Source organism: Charadrius vociferus, unplaced genomic scaffold (assembly GCF_000708025.1).
Source record: "Charadrius vociferus isolate BGI_N301 unplaced genomic scaffold, ASM70802v2 scaffold806, whole genome shotgun sequence".
NCBI lineage: Eukaryota > Metazoa > Chordata > Aves > Charadriiformes > Charadriidae > Charadrius > Charadrius vociferus.
Genome location: NW_009649038.1, coordinates 1,467,939 through 1,491,889, shown reverse-complemented (window position 1 = coordinate 1,491,889; position 23,951 = coordinate 1,467,939). Strand labels below are relative to the sequence as shown.

Below are 23,951 nucleotides of genomic sequence, written 5' to 3'. Positions count from 1 at the left end.
AGCTACTGGTGTAGTTTATCTAAATGCGGACACTGATAAAGAGGTTGTTTTCACTGTATTTCTGACCAGCTCTAACAAGGAGGGATTGATAATCTCTTGGGAAGATGAATTTATTGCCATTTCCAACTAGAATTTTCTGGATTACTGTGATAGAAATAAACTCCCACACTTCAAAGTACAATCCTAAATGTATTAGCTTTGCCTAATTCTATTGCTGATTTTAAATGAAAAATCATTACTACGGATTAAAAAAAAACCCAACATTTTCTGTGTCTCTGTGCAGCCAAAGTTACACCTACTGCTAACCAGTCTGAGATTGCTGACATTAATCTCCTAATCTTGTCTACCCGAAGAGTAGTACTCTCTTTGTATTACTCTTTTGGGATTTGTCTAATGTGTATATTTTCTTGAATTGGTTCCCAAAGCAAAACAATTTTATTAGTCATCTTCTTTTAAATAAAATATCAATGTTGCTTTTTTTACTAGTGCAAGTGATTTGATTTCTTACTTTTCTGAATGTTAATGCTGCCTATACAAATGGCAAATCCCTTGCTTTCAGTATTCTTTTTTTCCTATTCCTTTAAGATATCATGATTAGTCATTGTTAACATTAATGCTAAAAATGATTTTTGAAAGACGTTAATGTAAAACTCTCTTTAAAGTGGTCATAGCCATTTCATAATAGCAGTGGCCTAAAGAATCAGTCATTGATAGTCACGAGAAGTGTGTCATTCCTGGATCATTCTGGTTCAGATGTCCATCTCTTGCTCTTGCAGTCACATTCTCTTCTACTCTTCCTGCCTATGATTCAGTCTGTTGGTTATGATGATGTTAAATTCAACTTCCAAATGAAGTTAAAACCAGCATATAAAAACGATCCTGTTTACTTTCCATTTCTCTGTGTGCTTCTTGCAGCTTTCTTATGGGACCCCTTCTTCCATGGCAGCCTGTCAGTTATGTTGTGACACTTCACCAATCTTCAAGCGGTTTCCCATTATTCATGGATAATTATGACACTTCTACCACAAAACTCCTAAGACCTCCATTGCCTAGTACTTCACAGGGTTTTTAAAAATTTCTCCAAATGTAAGACATTTGCTAAGACATTCCTCCAATATTAAAAAAAAAAATACTGGGTGCACAGATTGTGGGGCTTTTTCACTTTGAAGCCCCTGTCTCCTGAAAGAAGTTAGCATAGTATATGCAGGATTAGGCTCCCCAGAGTTAGTCCCAATCTTTCCTCTGAACTTCTGGGAAAAGAACAGGCAAGACTGCTCATTACTTTTATAACATAACATAACACAGCAAGATTGGAAGAGGAAAAAAGGTGCGAAATGCAGTAGTCTTTAAGATACTGGCCACAACATGATCACTAAACAACTATATACATCTATAAAGTAATAGGCTCTCCAGGACTGTGGAGTAACTGCACTCGTACCTTCTTGTGGAACAGGGTAGCAAAAACTACCCTTGCAGATCTTTTTCCATCTCAATCAGATGTAATAAAAGAAACATACTATATTTATATAACCTTGGCATATACATGGTCATGCTATATCTTGAAATGTGGAAAAACAATACAGCAGTGGCAAAACATAAGCCAAATTCATACAGTGTTTAGCAAAATGCAGTACTCCCCTATTACTATGTATTCTATGTGAACTTAAGCTTGTGGTTGTCAAATCAGCATCTCAGTTCCGTTTGGCTTGATTGCTTTCTCCATTAATCAGGTTCTTCTCTTGTTGTTCAGCTAAGGATTGCCATTTCTGCCTATTTTTTCTACAGCCATCCAGTAAAGGGTAGCAGGCCTCTGACACATGCGTTAGGGCCTGAAATAAATTAAGAACATGTAAAAAAGATTACATTTAACAACAAAATAAGTGTTCTTAAAGATGACCATGAGAGAGACCTGAATGATTGAAATACGAGGTTTATCTATAACTGAAATGGAACTTGTATTTTGAACTTCAAGGAAGGCTTCCTGCTGCACATCAGACATGAACACCGGCACTAGTGCAGATTAGACTGAGTGGCAGTGTCCATACAGCACTTGATACGTAGGTGCAGAAGGAATCACGGTAAGTTTGTTGTATTATGCAGAAGTGACCTGTCCAGTATACCCAGTGAAGTACTCTGCATGGATTTTGTTTGCAAAGCCAGTCCTTTGAATGTATAGCAAGGTTGGTCATAAGGAATTACCTTGGAATGGTAATCAGACACAGAGCAAGTATAGTCAATGTGACCATATTCACTGACAGTGTATCAACTGATTCAGAGGAGTTGTCCCAGGAATATTTGAATTCAAGACAGTTAGCGTATGATAGATAAGTTACATTTGACACTTAGTGCCTTTTAGGAATAACTGTGACTGAAGTCAATCAAGTATTTTTCATGATGTGGCTGTGTTACTCTATCAGAGTGAAGGAAAACTGGATTCTGATATTTAAATATAGAATCAAAGAAATAAAAGAACAATTCATAAGCATTTTTGTATGTTTTTCTTTCCTGATATGAAAGTGTATCTTCACACTATGACAGTCAGTCCTTACTTGCATAAAGGGTTCTGCTGGCTTGTGGAATGAAGTCAGACTATTCAGAAGTGTAAAGTGGGAGTTTAATAGTTCAGACGGTGTGGGACAACAAGGTATGGTAAAGAGTGTTTGAGCCCACTGATTCTGTAACTACTATGACCAACTGCAAAGTACACAGAGAAGAATCCAGGCCCCTCTGCTGGTCACTATACAAAACGTAGAACCAGTCAGAATTTCACATGGAATTCAGGTCTCATTCAAATAATGAGAGGTAGCAATGTCTAATTCTCCTGTAACTTTACATAGGGACCCTAGTGAATTATCAGCTTGTATAAATCTCCATAGTTCCTTTTGGCTTTATAGGCTGCTTCATTAGTTCCAGTAGACTTAATTGAATTATTCTTCATTTACACCACTATAAGAAGAATGGGGCTGTCAAATATCTCTGAAGTTTTCTGGTTTTATTTATCTGAATATATCTAAACAGCATTTAAAACTGCTAAATGGTACCTTTTGCAGTTAAAAAAATGAAAAGAATGAAACACGTTTGTCTTATTTTTTTCAGATTTCTGAACTTAAGGGGAAGACTTGCATATCATTCAGTTTAACTGCACTGGTTGTCTAGCTAACACAAGCCACAAGACTTCAGTTCATTGGGATCTGACCTACTTTAAATAACACAGTAAGTCACATACTTGCAGTGCTGTATTGGGAACTCATCTCTGTTTTCATTCTGTGTCAAATTCCTACTGACTGGATGAAAGATAAGCGAGCAGTGAAAAGGCTGTCATTACAACCCTGTTTATTACTTGCTTTTATAGCATTAGAATGTTGGAGAGTGAACTGTGTGCTCATTCATTTTCAAACTAACATTGAAGTTGTTTATATGTTTTATCATTTGTTACTCATTGAAGAAAACAAAAGGCTGTGTAAGCAGGTAATATTCCCTACTTGTACTCCAGTCAAAATCAAAAAACACTGCATCAGCTCAAGCTGTAGCCCCTTCCTTGGATTTACCAGTACTGTTACTGTTACTGAAACCTTATAGGTTTCCCATCCTCTCTAGTGCTCTCTGCCCCTGCAGGTAAGTCATTCTCAATTATCTGTCAGGTAGGACACATGCTGGCATACTCTGAGTCTATAGAAACTCCAGACACTGTCAGCCTGCCAAGAGCTCTTCCAGTTCAGGTCAGACTTTGAGACAAGATGACAAGTAAGAGTGATACACTAAAAGCTGTAAGAGGCAACATGTTCTGAACAAAAAGATGCTGCTTAGACCCCCTCCTGTAGACATAGCATCTCTTTTTTTCTTCCCCAATTAAAACGAAGGGAGAAGACTCCAAACATTTGTAGGTGCTTTTGGCTGCTAACCAGGAATGGCTTTGTATTCACTGTGGCATGACAAAGCTGTGGTTACAAAGCAGGGGCACAATAGCTAGAAATTACTCATGCACCACATTTCCTTGCAGGAGCTGGGTACAGTTTGGGCTAGTATCACTTGGTAATTGTTGATGTAAGCTGCAGTGAATATTTCAGAGTAAATAATGGAAAATTTTCTGGTCTTTTCATAAATGGAAAAGTAAAGCCCTTCCATAACAAGAAAAAGTATAGAAGTTCAGGCTCTGGAGCTGTGGGCATTCAAACCTGCTCAGGTGTTCTGTTCAAAGAATCTTCTGTTTGTATAGTCTGTACATTTCCACAGATACTCAGTCTTCTTTCAATGGCCAACCTCCTACTGGAGACAGTTTTCTGAGGCTTCCCAGCAAAGGCTGCCTTATTTTCCTAACAAAATAGTTTCTACAGCACAGAAACACAGAGTTTCAGGGGCAGCAGTTAGTAGCTCCCTCTCCTTCCTCTATCCTTGTTTCCTTCCAACTGGTGGATGTGGATTCTTATTAGAAAAGATTACTGTGTAAGAGGAAAAAATTTGAGTAAGCACCTTGTTCCTCCCACTGGAATATTGTTAAGAGTCAGGCTATCTGTTCCTCACCTTTCTTTTTCTCTCCTCAGTTCCTGTAAAATACTTGCTACAGTCCCAATGAACAGGCTTTCACTCTAGTGCTTTACTGGTTTAAAAAAATCAGTAATCATTATGTTTTGTTTCACACTATATCTGACCAAGTATCTGCTTATATAGTTTGTGACCAGGATGAAAAACATTTCAATGAATTCTCTTTTGCACTGCTTTTGTGTGTGATGAAAGAGAAAGAAAAAAATGGGTTGGGAAATGCTAAACTCGGGTAAATTTCCTATACATAGCATATCACCTTTTGCATAAGGAATTCTGATTTCTTTAAAACTCTTAAGCAACACTTTTTATCAATGCACTACATGGGTACCATTCTTCTCCTAGATAGCAAAGCATTAGTTTTGTGACTTTCCCTGCTGATCATAGCAGCTCACTGGAGCTGCTGGAATCCAGAATAGAACCCAGGGGTCTAACACCAAGTGCACAGAGCACAGCAATTACCACTAGGTTTTAAAAATTATAACAAGATACACTAATCGGACAAGCATACAATAAATGATAAACACTGAAATACTAATTTCAACTGAATAATGATCCATATGTAACATATAACAAAAAAATATCTTTTTTAACTAAGGGACTAGGGGTTTTTTTTAATTGTTATTTTAAATCTGCATCTATTATAGGCTACAGTGAGCAGTTCTGGTTTTAGATATTTGTGATTCTTTCTTAGGCACCATACCTCATACAGCTGCAAACAAACAGCATCTATGAATCCAACCTGCATGCTGGGAATTTTATTTTTCTTCTCTCTGTTCATTAGATCCTGCAGATAAGAAGTAAACAAGCTCTGTGTTTAAATGCATTAAATTAAAAAACAAACCAAAACTAAAGAGACAGGCTGGAATTACAAAGCAGCACCTTAAAAAGCACAGCAAGCTCAGCACAGCTGGGTATCAGTACATGGGTTACAATGCAGGTAATTTGACTGCATGACTTGCCTTAAGAGATTGTCTTTGGACCGACAGAGCCCAAATACCTAGACAAATAGATAAGCTTACTGATTTTGGATAGGATGCAAATAGGTACCAAATTAGGAATGTATTTCCTAGACAATTTAGTAATACCAATTTAGAAGAAATAATGCTGTTTGTTCTTCTGGCTCAGAGATAATGACACGTTGTTGGTGTTTGGGAACCGCAGAAGAATACTGACACTAGGAAGACAGGGAAGGAGTTGATCCTATATTCTGATCAGTGGGGGAAACTGGCTTTTGAAAGGAATATGAAGTGCTGTTTGTAGAAGTCATTTTCAAAGAGGTGATTCTGCACGATTCTGCCACTTACTGTTGGCTCTATGTTGAGTTCCTTACGCTCTTTATCTCCTTGATCGAAGAACTCTGTAGCTACAAGCTCAGCAATCTGTAAGAGATTTCACACATTGAGAGCCCTAAAAGCTTGCTTGCTACTTACAATCAAAACTGTTTCCTGTGTTCCCTATTTCTCCTTTAGGATGTATTGAATTGAGACCCCCCATAATGAGACTCTCAGCTAGCTTTTAGAATTCTTCATGCACACATCTGTGCACAAACAAAACACCTGTGTGTGATGATATTTACTCTGACAAAGCAAAGTGACTAAAATGACACGTAGGCATCTTACCACTGGTAACAGTTGGAATGATCAATACATAGAAAAAGGTCAGCTGATGCTAGTGTATTGTATCAATTGACTGCCTTGGTAACACAGAAATGTTGGAAAGAACAAAGATTCCTGATTTACCTTCAGATTACTGCTAACGCGGTGACATAGCTAAATGCACAGATCTTGCTACAAAGATCTGAGAAAGTCTTCAATCCACATACAGCACTTTGAAGGACTGCTTCCTAAGGCTCTGCATTCCACCACTGCCTTTGCAATAAGGACTGGATGGAGGAAGCAGAGGCTGTCACGCGGAGTTTGTATTTAGCAAATCTTAAAATTAAGCATATACCCTTTGCTGAACTGGCCATGGTTTGCTTATGGCTGATAAATCACAAGCAGTCATCAGCATTGCTCTGTAGAAAAAACAGAAAGAAATGTACAAATTACTGTATTGTGAAATGTATGTAGCAAGCAAGTCAAGTGATTAGTCAAATAGAATATAAAATTTCAAGGAACATCAAAGTCAGAAAAACAAGTGAAAGTAAAGCAAAGTTATAAAGGTCTCCAAGGCTCAATGATGTGGTAGACTTCCACCTGTGTGAAATGAGCACACAGAAATCTGCAAATCTGGACTGGCTAATTTGGTGGGTTCATGTCAATTGAACTGTTTCATTCTATTGGCTACTGGGCAGACAGCACATTTCTTTCTTTCTGACATTAGCAGTGACTGCCATCTTATTGACAGTATGAGGGCCAAGGACTGAAATAGGAATAGATATAGAACATGATTAAATTAGACTGGTTTTTAAAGGCACTGGATTTGAAATATGGCATCCTTCCTTTCTGAGACAGCCTATGTAAGCCTGCTTTCCTGTAGCTGTGCATTGCAATGTGTGTGTTTATTCTTAATCTTCTTTTTTCTTCACTGCCAGTAAGGAATCAGCTTCAAATCAAATGGACTGTCCTGAATCTTTAGTTACTGGTTTCAGCAATTGAAATTTTAGTATACAGTATCAACAGCAAAAGAATATGCTACCTAGACAGGAACCCTATGCTCTTTAGGAAGAACAGAAATCCTCATGGTACTCCACGTGCTATGTAACAAAGTTTATTATACAGGTTGCAGGCTTAGTAATTCAGACCCAGGGAGTCATTCAGTGGCCTATGTGTCAGTGCCAGTCTGTACAGGCCCAGAGCACACAGATCTGCTGGTTTTAATGAAATTCACAGCAACATGGCATGGAAAATTGGGTACTTAATAATATTAACTGACTTCTTAATCATTCTGGTTTTACTTACAAAAATAGCTCCTTCTGTGTAGGATCTTCCCAATTAAATTGCTTCTTCCTTATAAGTTCAAAAAATTCTCCTCTCCTCCTTTAAAAGAAGTTAAACCAAAAGATTTTGCAGCATACTGACACAATATAAACATCCAGCAATGACTATCCAGCCAAACTTGCTTCTGACTTACTTTATGTATAGTGCTAGGTCTGTGGCAAGAATGGCTTGTTTTATCATTTTCAGCGTGGTTTTGTATTCTTCAATGGAAAGGCTGCTGAGAATCTGATTTCCCTTTGCAAAAAAACAAAACCAGTGTTATCAGTAAAATGGGCAACAGCATACCAGTTTGCTAAAATGTCTCTTAGATACTAAGTCATTATGAGTTGCTTGCGGATATCTGATGTCATTCTTTTACCCTGCTTCGTTTTGCAGATTCCCCAATTTAAAAATAAAAATTCCAGTCTTCTTGAGTAATGGCAGAAAGCCGCACAGAAACAGCATCATAATCAACTATTACAAAATGAAACTGAAAGCAGAGCAACATCAAAGCCCTTAAGGCCATTTCATTCAGAAAAATTAAATTTGCCACTAGCTATATCATAGCATTTCTCTTCCCTCTTCCTCCCACTCCCTGAAGCAGAGGAACTATAATAGATTCCAGTACCTGCCTATACACCTCATGTAAATAAAAATATTTTCCTTTTATGAAGCAATATAAATAACAAGTTATTACATAGAAATATAAGCTCAGCAGCCCACTGTTAAACCAAAGCACTATGGGGCTGGTGAAATGACAACTTGCCTCCGCTTTTTTTTCTGTATTTTCCTGTCTGAATAGGAAAGAATCATTACAATACACAGGATGCCAGAAGTACCATACCTGTGATACAAAATAAGTAGTGAAAATACACTGCTTTGAAATCATTGTGCATGCTGAATAACTGGTCTTAGAATTAGTTAATAATATAAAACAAGAAGAATGTAATTTTATTTGTATATTGACTTAACTTAGGTTTGGCTTCACTTTGGAATGTCAACATTAGCAGTGTTTGGTTTGGTCTCATCAGGACTGCTTTGTGTATGTGTAGGCCAGAATGTTTTTTGAAATGAGAGCGAGGACTTGGGTTTGTTTGGTGGTTCACAAAAGGTCAAGAAAATGGCAACATAGCCTGTTGTTTCCTTTGGTCCAAGGAAGCAGGTACTCTAAAGGATATTAGCAAGGCTTCCCTTATCAGGCAACACTTGGAAAGGTTTGGTGGCACTCAGCAATGGAACTGTGATTTCAAAACTGCTGCATTTGCTTTCTTTACCCAAAAAGGAATAAAGATCACTTAGGAATGTATAAGGGTGGGAATCTTTCCAAAAGCTAAAAATAAAAACTAAAATAGGGACTAGTTTCCTTCAGCATACACAAAAATGTGGCACTCACTGGACTATTCAGGATCATAAGGCATTGATCAAAATGATGATGCTCCATGATTGAGTGGCAATACAGTTGAGCCAGTGGATGTTCGCTTCTGGAGAGTAAAAAGACCCATAAGATGCAGAAATGAAGTTAAACATATTACTGATCCAGAAATAAGTTCCCTTCAAATGTCCTCTTATTATCAGTTTACCCCCCCACACCCATGCTCATTCTTAACCAGTTCCTTTCCCCTTTCCACAGAAACTTGCCAAACAAAATGAATACATTTGGAAGGATACAGGGGAGTACAAGTGAGAAGGCAATGCTGTTACTTTGTCAGAGCACTGACAACTCTAGTTTTCTGCCTTCTGTTACCTGGGTTTATATAGAGTGAAAGGGTTTATATAGAGTGAAAGTTCTTGTATGCAAAGGAAATACAACAAGAAGGGTTCATTCACAAGCAAAATTTAAATGACAGTTTTGGGTTTTGTAACATTTTAAACGCCTGCCAGACATACTTAGTCTGCTCAACTACTGAATTCGTAAATAATAATGCAGACCTAACTGGAAGCCCACTGATACCAGTGGAAAAAATCCTGCTGACCTCTGTGGACTCTGGTGCAGGGCCCAAAAGGTTGATCAAGTAATTTCCCAGTGTTAGTAACTGTATTGGTACTTCATTCATCACCACTCTCTTCATGACCAAAACCTTGTTACCTACATATTGTTACCTACCCTTTGCCCTGGGTAAAATCCAAAAGGGAAACAAGATGTTGGTTGTACTACAGGCAGTGAAAACCAGCATGAAACCAACTGTGCAGAAGCAGAATTTAAAGCTATCTTAATCTAGAAAATAGAATTTACTGTTTGAGTAGCTTTAGACAAAATACAGAAACTCCTCCTCTCTGAGGATTTCTAACTTCCCCTTGTTCCTCATTGCATAATACAGTTCTTAGCTTTTGCTACTCTATCGTCATTTTCAGCCCTCGGTCCTACATTGCTTATGTCATCTCTTCAACTACATCGGGATTCCTTTAGAAGTCTGTTTTGCTGCTGATCCTGAATGTATTCCTTTAATTATAATCTGACCTACAAATGTTTAATCATGTAAGAAATTCTTATTTAGCATACGATTCCAGGGGACTTCTTGTATGGTTAAAGATCTTTCACATGACTTAGTGGTCACAGGATTGGGTCCCTATGTAAGTGAGCGCACACAGAGACTCAAATAAAAGTCATGAGAGGAGACTCCAGGGATCTAAGCAGCACAAAAATGTGGAGAGAAAGATGGAAAGACAAACAAAAACGCGGAAAGGGAGATTAAAGGATGCGAGCCCCTGAGGATTATGGGCTGGCTGCCCAGCACCTCCTCTGAGACCACTGCAAAAGGAGTATAGAACAAATATGCTTGTGTGTTTCTGTAAGGAAACAAATTGTAGGATGGTGCCAACACATGCTGGGTGAAATTCCCATTGAGTTAAGCGGGATGCATACCGTGTCTCCTAAAGTTCATAATGACTGAAGAGAGAAATATGTGAGAAATATCTTGGGTTATCTTCCCAAGTACTGCACCAAACTAGAGCTTGCTCAGTACTTACAGACCCTGGCTGTCTGGGAAGACAGAAGTGCTGGAAATAAACTCAGGTCCTACTTCTGTACTACACAGCATTTCTGTTAAACCACCACACCAGGCCAAAGCACACCATTGCTTTCTGAACACAGTGGCTTGGTTATGCAGTTTTCATACTCTGTGCTTGCCTACTTTTCATGTGGGTTTGGAAAAAAAAGAAAATAAACCCCCTGCATATCTACCAAAAGACCTCTAAACAGTAAACAGTTCATTTCCTGTAATTTCTACTACCAGAACCGTTTTAATTTTTGAAACCCTGTTGCTTATGAAAAGAATCATATGCTAAGTACCCACTCTCCCTGCTTCCAAGCAAAAAACAAAAGGGATCCGTTCCTGGAAAAAACCCTGTTTCATTTAGATTTAAATGAAGGATTTAAAAACAAAATTCATGGAACTTTCTGTTGAAAAGGAATTATTAAGCTGTAATTGTCTCCACTTTACAGCATGTGTGAATGTTAGATTTTGCTGTCTATGACACTTTCCCAGGACATTTTTGAGAGGAGATGACGCATCTCCAGATGTCTTCCAGGAAATTTATTTTTAAATAAATAAAGCAAAAAATAGCTAACTGGTTCCAATCACTGCAAGGCTACAGTTACTGCTGGAATCCCCTATTAGGGAACTAGAAAAAAGTTACTCTTTCAATTTTGTAGGGGTTTGTTTTTTGGTTTGGGTTGTTTGTGGGTTTTTTTTGCTTTACACATCAGTCTTAGTGTTATTCTGAACATATATCTGAAAGCCAGAAATTCTGCTTCAGCTTCCTTATTTTCTTCTTTTCAGTATTCTCTGCCTCGAACAAACTTTTCCTCCCCTAGTATCTTACTTTACACACAGCGAGAACAGCAGACCACTTCTTCCAAAGGTAGCTTCAAAACCACTCTCCAACTCTGCCAGAAAAAGATACAAGTATACGTTTCTGGGTATCTTTTCCCCATCTCTGGTCAGATCAGGACACATTGCCATATCACAGTAATCACATTATGCCATGTTTTAAGTCAAGCTATTTATTTAATCAAAGAATCATATACTGTTATTTGAAGTGAATACTCAATTCACTGAAAAACAGATTTTGGGCAGATCTGAAACTATTAATAAAGTCTAAAAAACCCAAGTATTTATAGTTAAAAATTAAAACACAGATACAATTTTAGAAGAGTTCAGATGCTTCGTTTTGATAACCTCAAAGTGAAATATTTTGTTTAGTAAAAATATTTTGGTTTAAGGTTTTAAAACATATTTTGAATTTTTGCATTGTAAAGGTTTTTCTGTAATTCCAGAATTTATCGAAGTTAAAGAATACAGATAACCTAAAATCCGTGCAAAACAGTCACACATTTTTAATGTGATTTTAACTATGTATCTCATCCAAATCAACTTAGAATTTTGAAAAAGCATGGCTAAATGCTGAGTAAAACAATCAGAGTTCAAAATGGTAGCAAGACACCTTTGTATGAGCTGGCTGCAGATCTCAGCTCTGTGCTGGCCCGTACTAGATGGGGAAGAGCTGGCTGGGCAGGGAGCAATCTGAAAAGCTGCACGTTTCCTCTACGCTGTCCCTGAGAAGCTGGGACCTTTTGCTGTCACTGTATGGGAACCGGGGGATGGGACATCCGGAACAGGAGCAGGAAGATGCTGGCCCTGTACAGTCTATGGAGAGTTCACTCCATCTGCCATCGTACTTAGTCAACAACTGAGGTGGTGCATCTTTGCTTTGGACTCCCGAATGTTTCTGGCTCTTCTTGCACTTACTGCTTTGTGAAAACCTGCTCCTCTGCACAGCATCACATCATCAAATCAATTAGGTTGTACTTCATTTAGCTCTGTGATTTTGGTATTCATTTGTTTTTATTTAACTTCTCTCAGACTTACTTACCTTTGTATGTAGGAGTTGTTCACTCCCCTGTGATCCAAGTCGTGGCTCAGAGTTGCTATCAGCAAAGCCAGCGTTTCTAAGTCAGTCAGTTTGCTCTACATGTGAAGAGTAATACAAGAAGTGAGTTAGCTTTGTGATGGGGATTTATTTTGCACAATGTGTTTTATATCTGCTCTCTTGTCTTTACCCACATAGCAGATACAGTTCTGGCCCAAGGAGGACAAGGACATACAATGGTATGCTGCGAATAAGGGTTATCTCTCAAGCTGTGGTGCACAGTGATAACCATTCTCCATAGGCCTCGATGCAGTTTTCAGAGGGAACATCATCTACATATATATACATATATATATGTATGAGAAAACCAATACAGAAGAAGAGGAAGTGACTCGCATAGTGTCACTTGGTAGCGAAGAGAGAGCATGAAAAGAATTTTCTTAAATTCTGGCCCCATGACTTTTAGCTCAGCTCCTCTATTACCACAAGGGAGTTAGGCTACATTCCCTAAGTAGGTATAAAAATTCATTATACAAATATCCTTGGAATAATCAGAAGGCGAAAATGTCACGCTTTTCACTGATCACTGTGCAAATAAATTAACAAAAATTGAAAACCCATGGAAAAAAAAATTAACCAATATCTGATTCATTATTAAAGAGTTTACTCTGGAGCTCCAACAAGGATTAGCGGAGAGGTTATAGTTTCTCTTTTGTGACTATTTCATATCTTTAATATTGTTCAACAGAGCTGAATAGAAAATTTATTTAAATCTGTCCAGTGAGAAACAGAGGCTGGACAAAGCTACAGTATTCATGCAGCATTTCGTAATGGGTCAAGAATAGCAGGCACAACAGTCAGGACAGGAATCTGAAAAACAGCTGGTGACAGCACTGCCACTGCAGGGCTGTACCCTCTTGTCCTGGTTTGAGGACAATAAAATCCAATTTTTCTTTAAGCAGTTACAACTTCTGTAGATTTGCATCTGCTTTCTAGATAATAAAATCTGTCCTTAATCTAGTCAAAAGACAAATCAGTTTGGAAACAACTGATTTTATGTTTCTCCTAGGAAGATGTGTCCCCCAATGCTTGCTTTTCCCCTCAAACTAGAGAAAATTGAGAGACTTATATCCAATGCCGTTCTGACTCCAGCATCTAGGACATGAAAATCAGTGTGGAGTGAATCCAAGGTAGTTAGGAATAAAACAATTTATGGAAATTGCAGTGGAGACTGATAGGATTCCAAAAATAGCAAGCAAGCTATCAGGATCATCAGAGATTGCTAGACTGCACAAAGAGCAAAACTACCATGTCCATTTCAGTATAGGAGGAATATAAAAGCCCTTGCCTTTGTCTCTTCCAGCACCTTTTGTCTTTTTTTTTTTTTAGTGAGACAAAGTTTGTAGAGGAAGTGAATCCTGCTTCATTACTGGTATTGGGTTCTGATCTACAAATCGGATTTATTTATTCTCTTGGAAGTGCTTACTGTAAAATAGTCTAAACCAACGAATAACAATTGGCTGTAATCAAACTGAAGAAACACGTTAATTCAGAATTAACAGAAACATTTTGTTTTCTTCAAGAATGTTGAATATTATAAGGAAACATCCTGAAATAGGGTCAGTCCTTTTTTTCTCCACCTTTTTGACTTGTTTGTAGCATAAGCGTTAACTTTAAAAAGGGACATAATAACGTATGTGCCTTATTTGAGATATTCCCATTGGGAACATTGACCTGATCACTTCCAGAGGATTCAGCTGAAACTGGGTACATAACAACATGACAACAATTTCACAAATCAAGCCCTTAAAGCCAGAAGTCTTCAGCAGAAATATTTTGATTTCACTAGCAATACCACTGCAAGATGAACATCTTACTGACATGACAATCCAAATTACACATCATTATAGAATTTGTTTAGCCAGAAGATTCTTAATGTAGAAACAACAAAATGTACCTGAATTTTACCAGATTTTAAAGCAGCAAACATGCACTGCGCTGTATTAAAGGCATGTCTCCAATTGTGATAAGCAACATTTTTCCGGTAATTTTTCTTTACACTTAAAATCCACCTGCAGAGAACCTTTAAGAAAGAGCATCACATAGTTAACTGTAAATTTATTAGAAATCTCTTCTTTTTATGAAAACAAATCTTTCTCTAATCCCACTTGAAAAGTGTCTTACAGAAAAAAAATCTCCTTTTAACTCAATTAAGTTCAAATACTTGTAACTGTGAAAATAGGTAAGAATATGCTTACAGCCACTAGTTCAGCCTCTCATTCAGTATGTAATACTTGTGGGTTTGGGTTTTTAGTACTAATGGCTAAATGTTAGTGTTGGATGCACTGCTGTTAATTCAGAAACTGATTTACGTTGAGCAAACTGGCAGAAAAAAAATCCTTGTTTGTAACAACATATTTGATAAGAGAAAATTTATTATTTTAATTACATAGTTGCCATAAAAGCTGTTTTCATAATGAACGTGTGGCTCTTCCCTCATATCAGCTTGTCAAAAGACAAGCAGAATTGGACTTTGGAAAGCAAATAAGTAGGACAGAAAGACAGCAATTATTATATTGCTGGGTAGTATTTCTTTTATGCAGGAAGAAAGTATGTCCGGGATGTTTTACAAAACAGTATTACAAGTTGTGGGTTATACTTTACTTCTAAGAAAGTCAAAGGTATGAAGGTCAGATAGTAAATTGATGTGTACTAGAACAGGTCCCTTGGTTTAAATGGATACATTATACTGCTCTCTGTTAAATGCTGGATGAGAATCTAGGTCTTGGTTTGTTCAAGAAAATTTTTAGTGTTCCCCGTGAAGGATGTTGTACTGACAGAAATTAAAATCCAGTATCATTCACCCACATAAACAATTCCACACAGACAAAAGCAGGGATATTCTCTGCCTTCCCACTGTTTAAAAAGGAGTGCTAGTACTGCCAGTTTTCCTTAGCTCTAGTATGGAAAGTTGAAAGAGTAGCTTCAAAGCTGTCGATGTTCTTAATTCTATTCAGATGTGGAATTATGTGCCTGTTGTCCTGGTGTTATTTTGGTTTTGCTAATTCATTACAATTGCCCCACGAGAAACTAGAAGCCCACTCGTCACTGGGCTACCTGACTCCCTCTCTTCTGTTGGGACATATCCCTTAAGAAAGTACAAGTTCTTACTACGAAGGTGAAACTAATTGCTGGGATAATCAAGAGATCAGACTAGATAATACAGTACTCCTTTTATCCCTTAAACACTACTGATCTAAATTGGTCTCTAAACCTGTGATATAGAAAATAAATACCTGTTTTCTTTTACTGATTTGTTTGCCTAGGAACTCCTCTGAATTAATCTTGGATTGTGATACTGAACTTCGGAAGTTTTGTTGAAAAATATATGAAGCAAAAATAAAGTATTTAAAAATGAAGGTTTTTGCAAATAGAAATAGTGTGTATTGACTGGAAGAGGCCTAAGAGATTATCTAGTCTACCTCCAGGGCCAGCAGCGAAATAAGAATACCTGTCTAGATCATCTCTGACAGATGCATATCTACAACTAGATCTATTGAGAAAAACCTTCAGGGAAGTTTCCACATCCATCATAAGTAGTCTGTTTCACTCTTTACTATCTCCATAACTAAAACAGTTCCCCCTAATCTCTAACCTAATCTTTTGTGGGGGAAAGACTGAGCTAATTACTTGTACTACCTTATATGGACACAGAGAACAATATTACTATCCTCTTTATAACAGTCTTTCACTTACTGAGAAGTTGCTATCATCTCCCTTCTCAGTAATCTGTTTTCTGGAGAAAACCATCTTAATTCAGTCAAATGTTGCTCAATCTCCTAAATTGTTATTTTTTAAAATTAATTTGTATCTCTGTTTGTCTCTTCAAATGTGAGCTACAATATAATTACTCCGTGGGCCTTAAATACCACTCTGTGAATAAAGAAAGAAATTTGCTCCTTTTGCCCCTTTTTGCTACTATGGCACATTATTGACTTTTACACCGTTTCTGATACTAGTAGCTGAGAAATATTTTTCTATGTTACCACTAGCTGTTCTTTTGTTTACCATTTGTAATTTATGTATTTGACTGTTTTGATTAGTCTTTATATATTTATTCTTGCTGGTTTTAAAATATTGGCGTACATTTTCAAACTGAATTTTAACCAAGTCCTCTACCTCCACTCCCCAAGTTTTCTAAAAGCATTTACAGTCCGTTAACCAAATTATTAATGATTCAGTAGAACCAACCTGAGGACAAATCCCAGTACTGCCCACTTATATACCTTCCTAGTTTGCTAATTACTCTGTAACACAGATTTCAAATTATATTTACTGCAGGCTCATTTCACTATTCTCTTGATTTTCTAATAAATAAGTTGTCTCTTTATGTGAAGCAGCATTTGACAGCATTCATACCTCATGTTTCATTTGGAAATTTTGCACCAGGTTGAGGTCTGTGAACATGCGAATTGTACACAGTGTTGTTTCAAAATCTGATAGCTCAAAATCACTGAAGTTGAAGTCAGCTAGGTTGAGAGATTGTGCCGAAGGTACTACAGCAGCCTAGAGAAGAATAGGAGAACACAACTTAGTACTAGGAAAGAGAAAGCACGACATAAATACCTGCTTTTTCAACAGAGAAATAGCGAGGTCCTAAATTTTACCTAATCACCTAAGGCAAATTCTAAGCAAGAGTATGTATGAAATTGGGAGATGGAGAAAATAAGGCAGTGGAGTTACGTGTTTGTTTTTATGGATGTGCAGACATCAAAATCTGTAACTGTTGAGATTTTTCTAAGACTGGTGAGGAAAAGAGATGTCAGTAGAACAGAATTGCTAACAGAATCCACATTCAGCGCTATAGTAGTCAGAACATGTCCACAGACAGAGCTGTCTCAGGGCTAGAAACCTGAAAAATTAGGGTTCAACTGTGATCAATAATCTTATAAACCTTTGGACAATGTTTTAGATGGAATTTGAGTACAATCATAAACCTTCAATGTGAAATTTGAAATCATAAAGAAGACAAACCCCCCAACTCTATACTTATTAAAATCTGTAACTTTTATTATCAGTAATATCTCCATGTATTACATGTATTATAACCCTATGTATTACATTTCTACGTTTTCTAGTTATAAAATTCAGAGTGTAGGTACTAGTTGCCCTTCAAAATACAGATGTTAAGGTTGCTAGCAAAATAAATGGTAAGTCTTACACTATGGAACAAAAATTAGTATCAATTTTTTCAGTAAAATAAAAGGTGCAATTCTCAGTGCTACTTATTTACAGATGTTTCACCTCAGTATGAGTGTGGTTTAAAAGAAATCAGGTAAAACGAAATGGTTAAAGAAATAAACCTATGTGTTTATTTTCCTCTTTGTAATTCTAGGGTAAAACATTTCTCCAGCATGGGGAACTGAGTCCTAGAAGGCTGAGACACTGAAAAGGAAGCATGTGGCATAATCTACAGTATTATTATTTGTAGCATGCAAATCAGCTCTCCCCATAACTATATCTACCAATCTCTGTTCCATATCAGTTTGCTGTTATCTTTCCTGTTTGTCAGAATCGAAAAGTCATGAAAGATTATGAAGAATAGTATTTACGCAGGAAAAAAAATGCAACATTCTTACACGTTTCTCGTACCAGTAATTTTATGTCCCTCAGTTTGGATTCCTATGCTGTTTCACCTCTGAGCATGTGAAAGAACCACCGGGCCTGTATGTTCAGTGGAAAATAATGTAACCATTCAGGAACTCTAATGACATAATTTTGAAAAACTGCAACTGCAGTCTGGTATTTCATGAGGAAAGATGCTGGAAGGACACAGTAGGAACTCAACGGAAGACCTCATGCCTGCGTTCTGACTTCATTCATAATTTATTTTTCCCTTCTTTGATCTCCTGCCTTTGACAGCCACAACAATAAGATTCATTTCATCTGAGACACAAAAAAATTACACTCTATAGCTATTCAAGTGTTATTTAACTGGATTAGATACTTCCCTTTGCACTTACTGAAGCCAGTAGAGCTATGTGCCCCCCATTTTACAGCAGGAAAGTTCATCAGCTATTTTAATTTCAAGTTATTGAGCTATGGTCAGCTCCTGTAAGCACTGACCAAACTACAACCTCTTGCTCAATTTCTCCACCTCAGGAATATTATAAAGATCATGAAAAGAAGTCGAGAAAAGAAGAAAACGTGCCAGTTCATTCCCCCGTTGCATAATTACTATTTTTTAATTACTATTGCTTACTATATGCATTGTATTAGAAGTAATTCGTAGTGAATAATTAATTAGTGAGTCCATTTCATTACCTGTTTAAGTATACAAAATAATGCGTGCAAGACTTAACACCAAATATTGGCTGTGGTTTTATTCTTAAACGCATTATAAACCAAGTAATTTCTCAATTTAATGAACATTCCTTTAGATTTGTGAAGTTTTGACTTGGCTTTTACCATCTGTTTGGCTATCATGGACATCCGTAAAGTGAGCCAGCAATACAGTAAAGACAGACAGAAGCTTGGGTTATTCGGAAGTCAGGGACTGAGTGGTGGTCTAAGACATAACTAACACACTGGCAGAATCATATGCAAAAATATAGATCATGTACTAGATTAGGTGAATAGCAGACTGCAGACCATATACATGGTAGTAGGTAGTAAAATCTTTTAACACGAAGAGACTCCATAAAGCAAGAAGTATTTCGAGCAACTTTTACTGTAATAGTAATAGCACTTCCATAACGCTTGTCATGTAAAGATCTCAAATTACTTCACAGTAAGTAATTGAGGAAAAAAATCAAGGATCAATGTTTTCTTTTGTGTGACAACCATCACAAATTTCATGTTGACATCTCGTCTCTGTTCTTGAGAAGAAAGAGGAGTGACAACTACAAAGTAATTAAATCATAGAAATTTACAAAGAAAAACAAACTGGAAAAAAGCAGAAGACAACTACTTTCACAAAAGGCAACACAACTGGAAAGTCTATATGCCACAAGGGAAGTTTTGAGTAATGAAAGTGGTGGAATGTGGCACCAAAGAAAGAAATTAAGCTTTCTAAAGAAAAGAATAACGCCTAAAGGAGCAATTTTAGGAATGGTCACTGAATTAGGTATCTTGTTCAAAAAAGCACAAAGAAGAAACCAAATTATCAATGAGGCAGAAAGATCTATACTGCTATATAAAACAGAACAGGGATCAGTCTCTAGCAATGAGGCGAAATGCCACAAACTGATTTGTCCATATTATGCTTGGTCCATGGTTTGCTTTGGGCTCCACATGGTGCCCTGAAGTTCTAAGATTCCCTTCTTTTTAGTGCCTCTTCTTTTTTCAGCTCAAGTTAACTGAACTAATCTGATTGCTCTGTTAAAATTCAGAGTGATGGCTTCATAGCCTGAAAATAAGGGTATTTGTTTCATGCCATGGGATGTGATGAGAGGATATGTGGTATATCTGAGGGTGCAAAACTTCCTCGAATAGCACTGCAGGACTGTAGGCTAGAGGACGCCAAATCTGGTGCCCCTCATCCACACTGCCTGTTGGAGGTGGCCTGTGCTATGTGCTCTGGTACTGTGTGCGCTGGTACTGCCTTAGAAAGCAGTGGTTGACATGGGCCGAGATTGTGCTAGGGAGCACTGGGACAGTTAAGCAGTAGAGGTGGACACTGGTTCAGTGCTAGGTTTATTACGGTTCTGTTTTATTTAGCAGGAAAGATCTAACCACAGAGATTACGGTGCAATCCCTGAAGAGAAACCACAGGAGATGTGTTGCATGCTGCTCTTGTCAGTGCCTCTTTATCGATGAGCAACAAGTTGATAGGACTGAGGTTCAAAATCTGCGTGTCCCTAACTGTTCTAGAACTATCATTACTCTTGTGCCTTGTTCTGTGGCACCTTGCTTGTCTGGTCCAGTCACGTACTACTCAGCTTGTGGTCCCCTATGTCTACCTTGTTCTCAATCCCTCCCATTTTTTTTTGTACAGCAGAGGTGATGCTATTTCCCTGAAACTGAGAGAACTGGAGAGACTAAGCACAGGCTGTGCTTTGAACTACACTTGATATCATAGCTCTTGTTATTCCTTAGGCAGTGGTTTCTTAACACAGACACTGCACAAAAAAGTAACCATAAAATAAAAAAATAAATAAATCGGTGTATTAAAAATTAAATGTAGAATTTCTGTGTAAGGCCATAAAGCTGCACCCATACTTGGGATGCTTGAAAGGTACCAAAGAGATAAAATATGCAACATTCAGACTTAGCTGCAGAAAGAAGAGTTCTCAACATTTTGCTTCTGAAATACTTAATCACTGTAAGGTGATACTAACATTGCATCAGCTGTTACTGTTGCTTAAACTCATGAGAAAGGCAGTCCGTATACTCCTGCTTCTGTAATTGCAGCTCCCTGACCAACCCATATCTCTCACTGTAGGCATTGTAACATTTCCCTTTTATGGGATGTTTTGATTCAACTCAGAAACTGATCAGTTTAAGCTTCACTGTAATTTTTATTTCTGAAAGATGTGCTTCTGTGTGTTTAGGGATCACATCTGTGTAAGGGCTGCCCTTTGTTGTTCTATTAATGGAATATTTCTAAAGTAATAGTAAAAAGTTCAATTACCGCTGTTACCTGCAGCTCCCTCGTTTCCTCCTCAGCAGCAGAAGCGTGGTATGAGAGAACCTACAGAAAGAGAAGAGCAGCCCTTAGTACAAGCAAAAGAGCAATGTGATAAAAAAGTAATTTTCCTAAAGCAGAATTTTCAGCTTGCAGCTGCACTGCATTGCATTGCATTTGCTGATGAAATCTAGTGTCCATGGAGGGCCCACGCTGGTTTTAAGGGAGCTCTCTGAAAGTATATGGGGAGATATCTGTAGCTTTCACAAATCTCCCACAGCACAGAGTCTTCTTGAGATAATTAGGCCAAGAAAACGTAAAGAGTTTCTATAAAAGAGCAAAGAACTCTCATTTTCTCTTTGGAAAGTTTTCATGCCCCACTTTCAAAGACAAATAATACATGAAACAGCTATAATTATGAGCCTGACATTGTTGCCATAATAATCCTTTCAGGAGTTTATTCAGACATAAAAGAAAGTTTTGCCCTAACTGAAACTTGGCAAAAAAGCCTGAAAGACAGTATGTTTGTTTAAAATTAACAAAATAAGCTCATTTTTTTAGCTCTTGAGAGCACAGGACATGAAAATGGTTTTTTAGCAACTAGATTGACTTTTCTTTGTAAAGAAGCCATCTTATATACTAACCTATAATCCTTCTGGACTTCCTATAGTATCTATAAAGTGGTATAGTAGGAGAGAGAATTGCTAATTTGCCATATAAACAAACAGCTCTTTTTTTTAAAGCACTGAAATTCTTTTGACAATAATTTTACCACCTTTTTCTTTAACGTGACCTAATACAGGTTGAATTGAGAGTTGTAACATTTCTTTTAGAGGCTACGGAGTACATAATCCCCATTTTAGGAATTCTGCAAACACTCTGTTTACATAATGAAAGTTAGGAGATCCAAAGTCTATAAATTTTTCACTTTCAGCTTCAAGTTATCACCTCTGAGTAATTCAGCTTCTCAGACTGAAGCCCTCCTAAGCTATTAAACTTAACAGTAACCAATTGAAAGGCTGAGACCAGATGACATTCATCTTGATATGGTTTGATGGAGTCTGAGGAAATTGCTGAAAACCTACAATAATGCTGCTGTTACTCCACAAACCGGTTTGTCTAAAGGACTGAGCCAAAATCATCACAGAAAACCTCAGACAAGAAAAGGAAGCCCCTAATCCCCTAAACCATTTCCTCTTCCTACGCAACAGAACAAACCCACTATGTTGCCAACGTGTAGCCTCATGTAGAGCAAAAGATGCATTCAGCTCCCCACTAAATGTCATGAGTAAAGTCAAAATACAATACCAAATAAAAAAGTCTGCTGGCAGGTACAGAAACACGCAGAAAAATTCCTATGCAACTCAACAGGCCAAATGCTGTTCTCCTGGGGGAGAACAATTTCTGTTCAGTATCCATGTGAGCAGCTGCCCTTGCGTGTGGAACAGATGGGATCTGGAGGAAATTAGGACCTGTTTTGGGCTAATTAAGGACCACCTAGATTTTGAGCTCACCTCTAATGTCACCATCTGTTTGGCCATGGCTCTTTCTACAGCTTCATACATCTGTGTGTTCTGGATCCCCAAACCACAGAAGATGACAAAAGCTTCCAGGAACTGTTCATCATTTCTGTTGAAAGCCTTGATTTTGCCCGAGTTTTCTTCCATCTTATTCACAAGTTGGCAAACCCCTATGCCAGGATACAGAAATTAAAGGAAGTAGTACAGAGAACTGCCAACATATGACCTATTGTATGGAACATCAAGAAAAAAATCAGGTCTAGGACAGTTCAGCCTACAGTATAAACCACCAACATACGTAAAAGTGACACACAGGAGTGCTGTAGGATTTTCCCTGAAGTTTTTTAGAGGAATTTCACTGTATTATAGAATAAATGCTAAAACATTATCTATTACTTAGTAGACTCAAAAGTACTTATTAGGATTTGTAAAACAAAAAATTAGGGCTTTACAGACTTGAGTATCTAGTGAAATTCTAGGGTCATTTTCATCCTAACTTGTATTATTAATAGTATTCTAGATTGATTTAATCCCTAAGGACAATTTGTCCTTTGGAGGCTAATTAAATTTTTGTAACCATGCCAAAAGAACATTTATGAAAGTCAGAACAGTGGTACGCAGAGTTTTCACTTCCTTATTTGAGTCAGTACTGGAAATTTTTAAAATAAATGAACTAAACAGATAATACCGAAGTTGAGGCTCAAAGCATAAGTATACTTGCTGATTCAGCGAGGATGTGATTGAAGTACAGCCTGCTCCAAAGAAGTCCGAACTCATTGAAAAGGATCTTACTGAATTCAACTTGTTAGGTTCAAACTTGCTGATAGTTGCATCTGTTTATTTTCCGTTAAAAATTTCTGGGCCTTTCTGTGCACATGCTATTGAAAGGTCTGACAGGTAACTCCTGCCAAACCTTGCTGCAACTTAAATACCCGACACCAGTTTAAGCAGAGGGAAATTCACACATAATACCTCACTTTAATTTTACCTAACGGATGGCAGTTTCTGCTAAGAAATCAGAATACTAATTGAAGCAGCTGCATTGTAAGTATATGTTGTCTTTGGCCAAAGCTGCTTTGGGGGTGATTATTGTCTTAAATGAGTCCAAACGTTTTCTCACTCTGATGACTATGAGTACTAACAGTTTTGAGCATAAAAGATAGCATTTTACTGGCCAACTGCAAATAATTATCCTTGTGAAAGTAACAGTTGCAAATTAAAAATTCTGAAAAAAAATACTGAATGAAAAGTGCCTTACACTTCACCGCCCTAAGGCCAGATTTGCTCTCTGCTTCTGGTTAGGGAAGAAATTGTAATGAATACTATTTTACAGCAGTTCCAACAGTGAACATAATCAGCAGCTACTCTAAGGTCTTGTCAGTGCTAATAATTTTCTATCTGAAAGTATTTCCAGCATTTTAGTACTCCATATTTACAGACTAAAAAAGTTCATTGAGGTTTCTAAAAAAGTCTTTG

At 37.4% G+C, this 23,951-nt stretch overlaps 1 protein-coding gene across 3 annotated transcripts in view; it reads right to left on the bottom strand.

Annotated features, from left to right (window-relative positions):
- Nucleotides 1-1,638: 1,638 nt before the first annotated feature.
- The window catches only part of PDE5A (phosphodiesterase 5A, cGMP-specific), a 67,058-nt gene continuing 44,745 nt past the window's right edge, over nucleotides 1,639-23,951 (bottom strand). For all 3 annotated transcript variants that reach the window (XM_009887878.1, XM_009887880.1, XM_009887879.1), the window contains exons 10-21: nucleotides 22,470-22,645; nucleotides 20,962-21,021; nucleotides 16,749-16,895; nucleotides 14,287-14,412; nucleotides 12,333-12,427; nucleotides 8,854-8,941; nucleotides 7,615-7,715; nucleotides 7,443-7,520; nucleotides 6,493-6,556; nucleotides 5,847-5,921; nucleotides 5,243-5,326; nucleotides 1,639-1,829 (exon numbers count right to left, since the gene is read on the bottom strand). In XM_009887878.1, coding sequence (XP_009886180.1) covers nucleotides 1,692-1,829; nucleotides 5,243-5,326; nucleotides 5,847-5,921; nucleotides 6,493-6,556; nucleotides 7,443-7,520; nucleotides 7,615-7,715; nucleotides 8,854-8,941; nucleotides 12,333-12,427; nucleotides 14,287-14,412; nucleotides 16,749-16,895; nucleotides 20,962-21,021; nucleotides 22,470-22,645 — 1,232 coding nt within the window. In that variant the 3' untranslated portion in view covers nucleotides 1,639-1,691. The remainder of the gene's footprint in view (nucleotides 1,830-5,242; nucleotides 5,327-5,846; nucleotides 5,922-6,492; nucleotides 6,557-7,442; nucleotides 7,521-7,614; nucleotides 7,716-8,853; nucleotides 8,942-12,332; nucleotides 12,428-14,286; nucleotides 14,413-16,748; nucleotides 16,896-20,961; nucleotides 21,022-22,469; nucleotides 22,646-23,951) is intronic.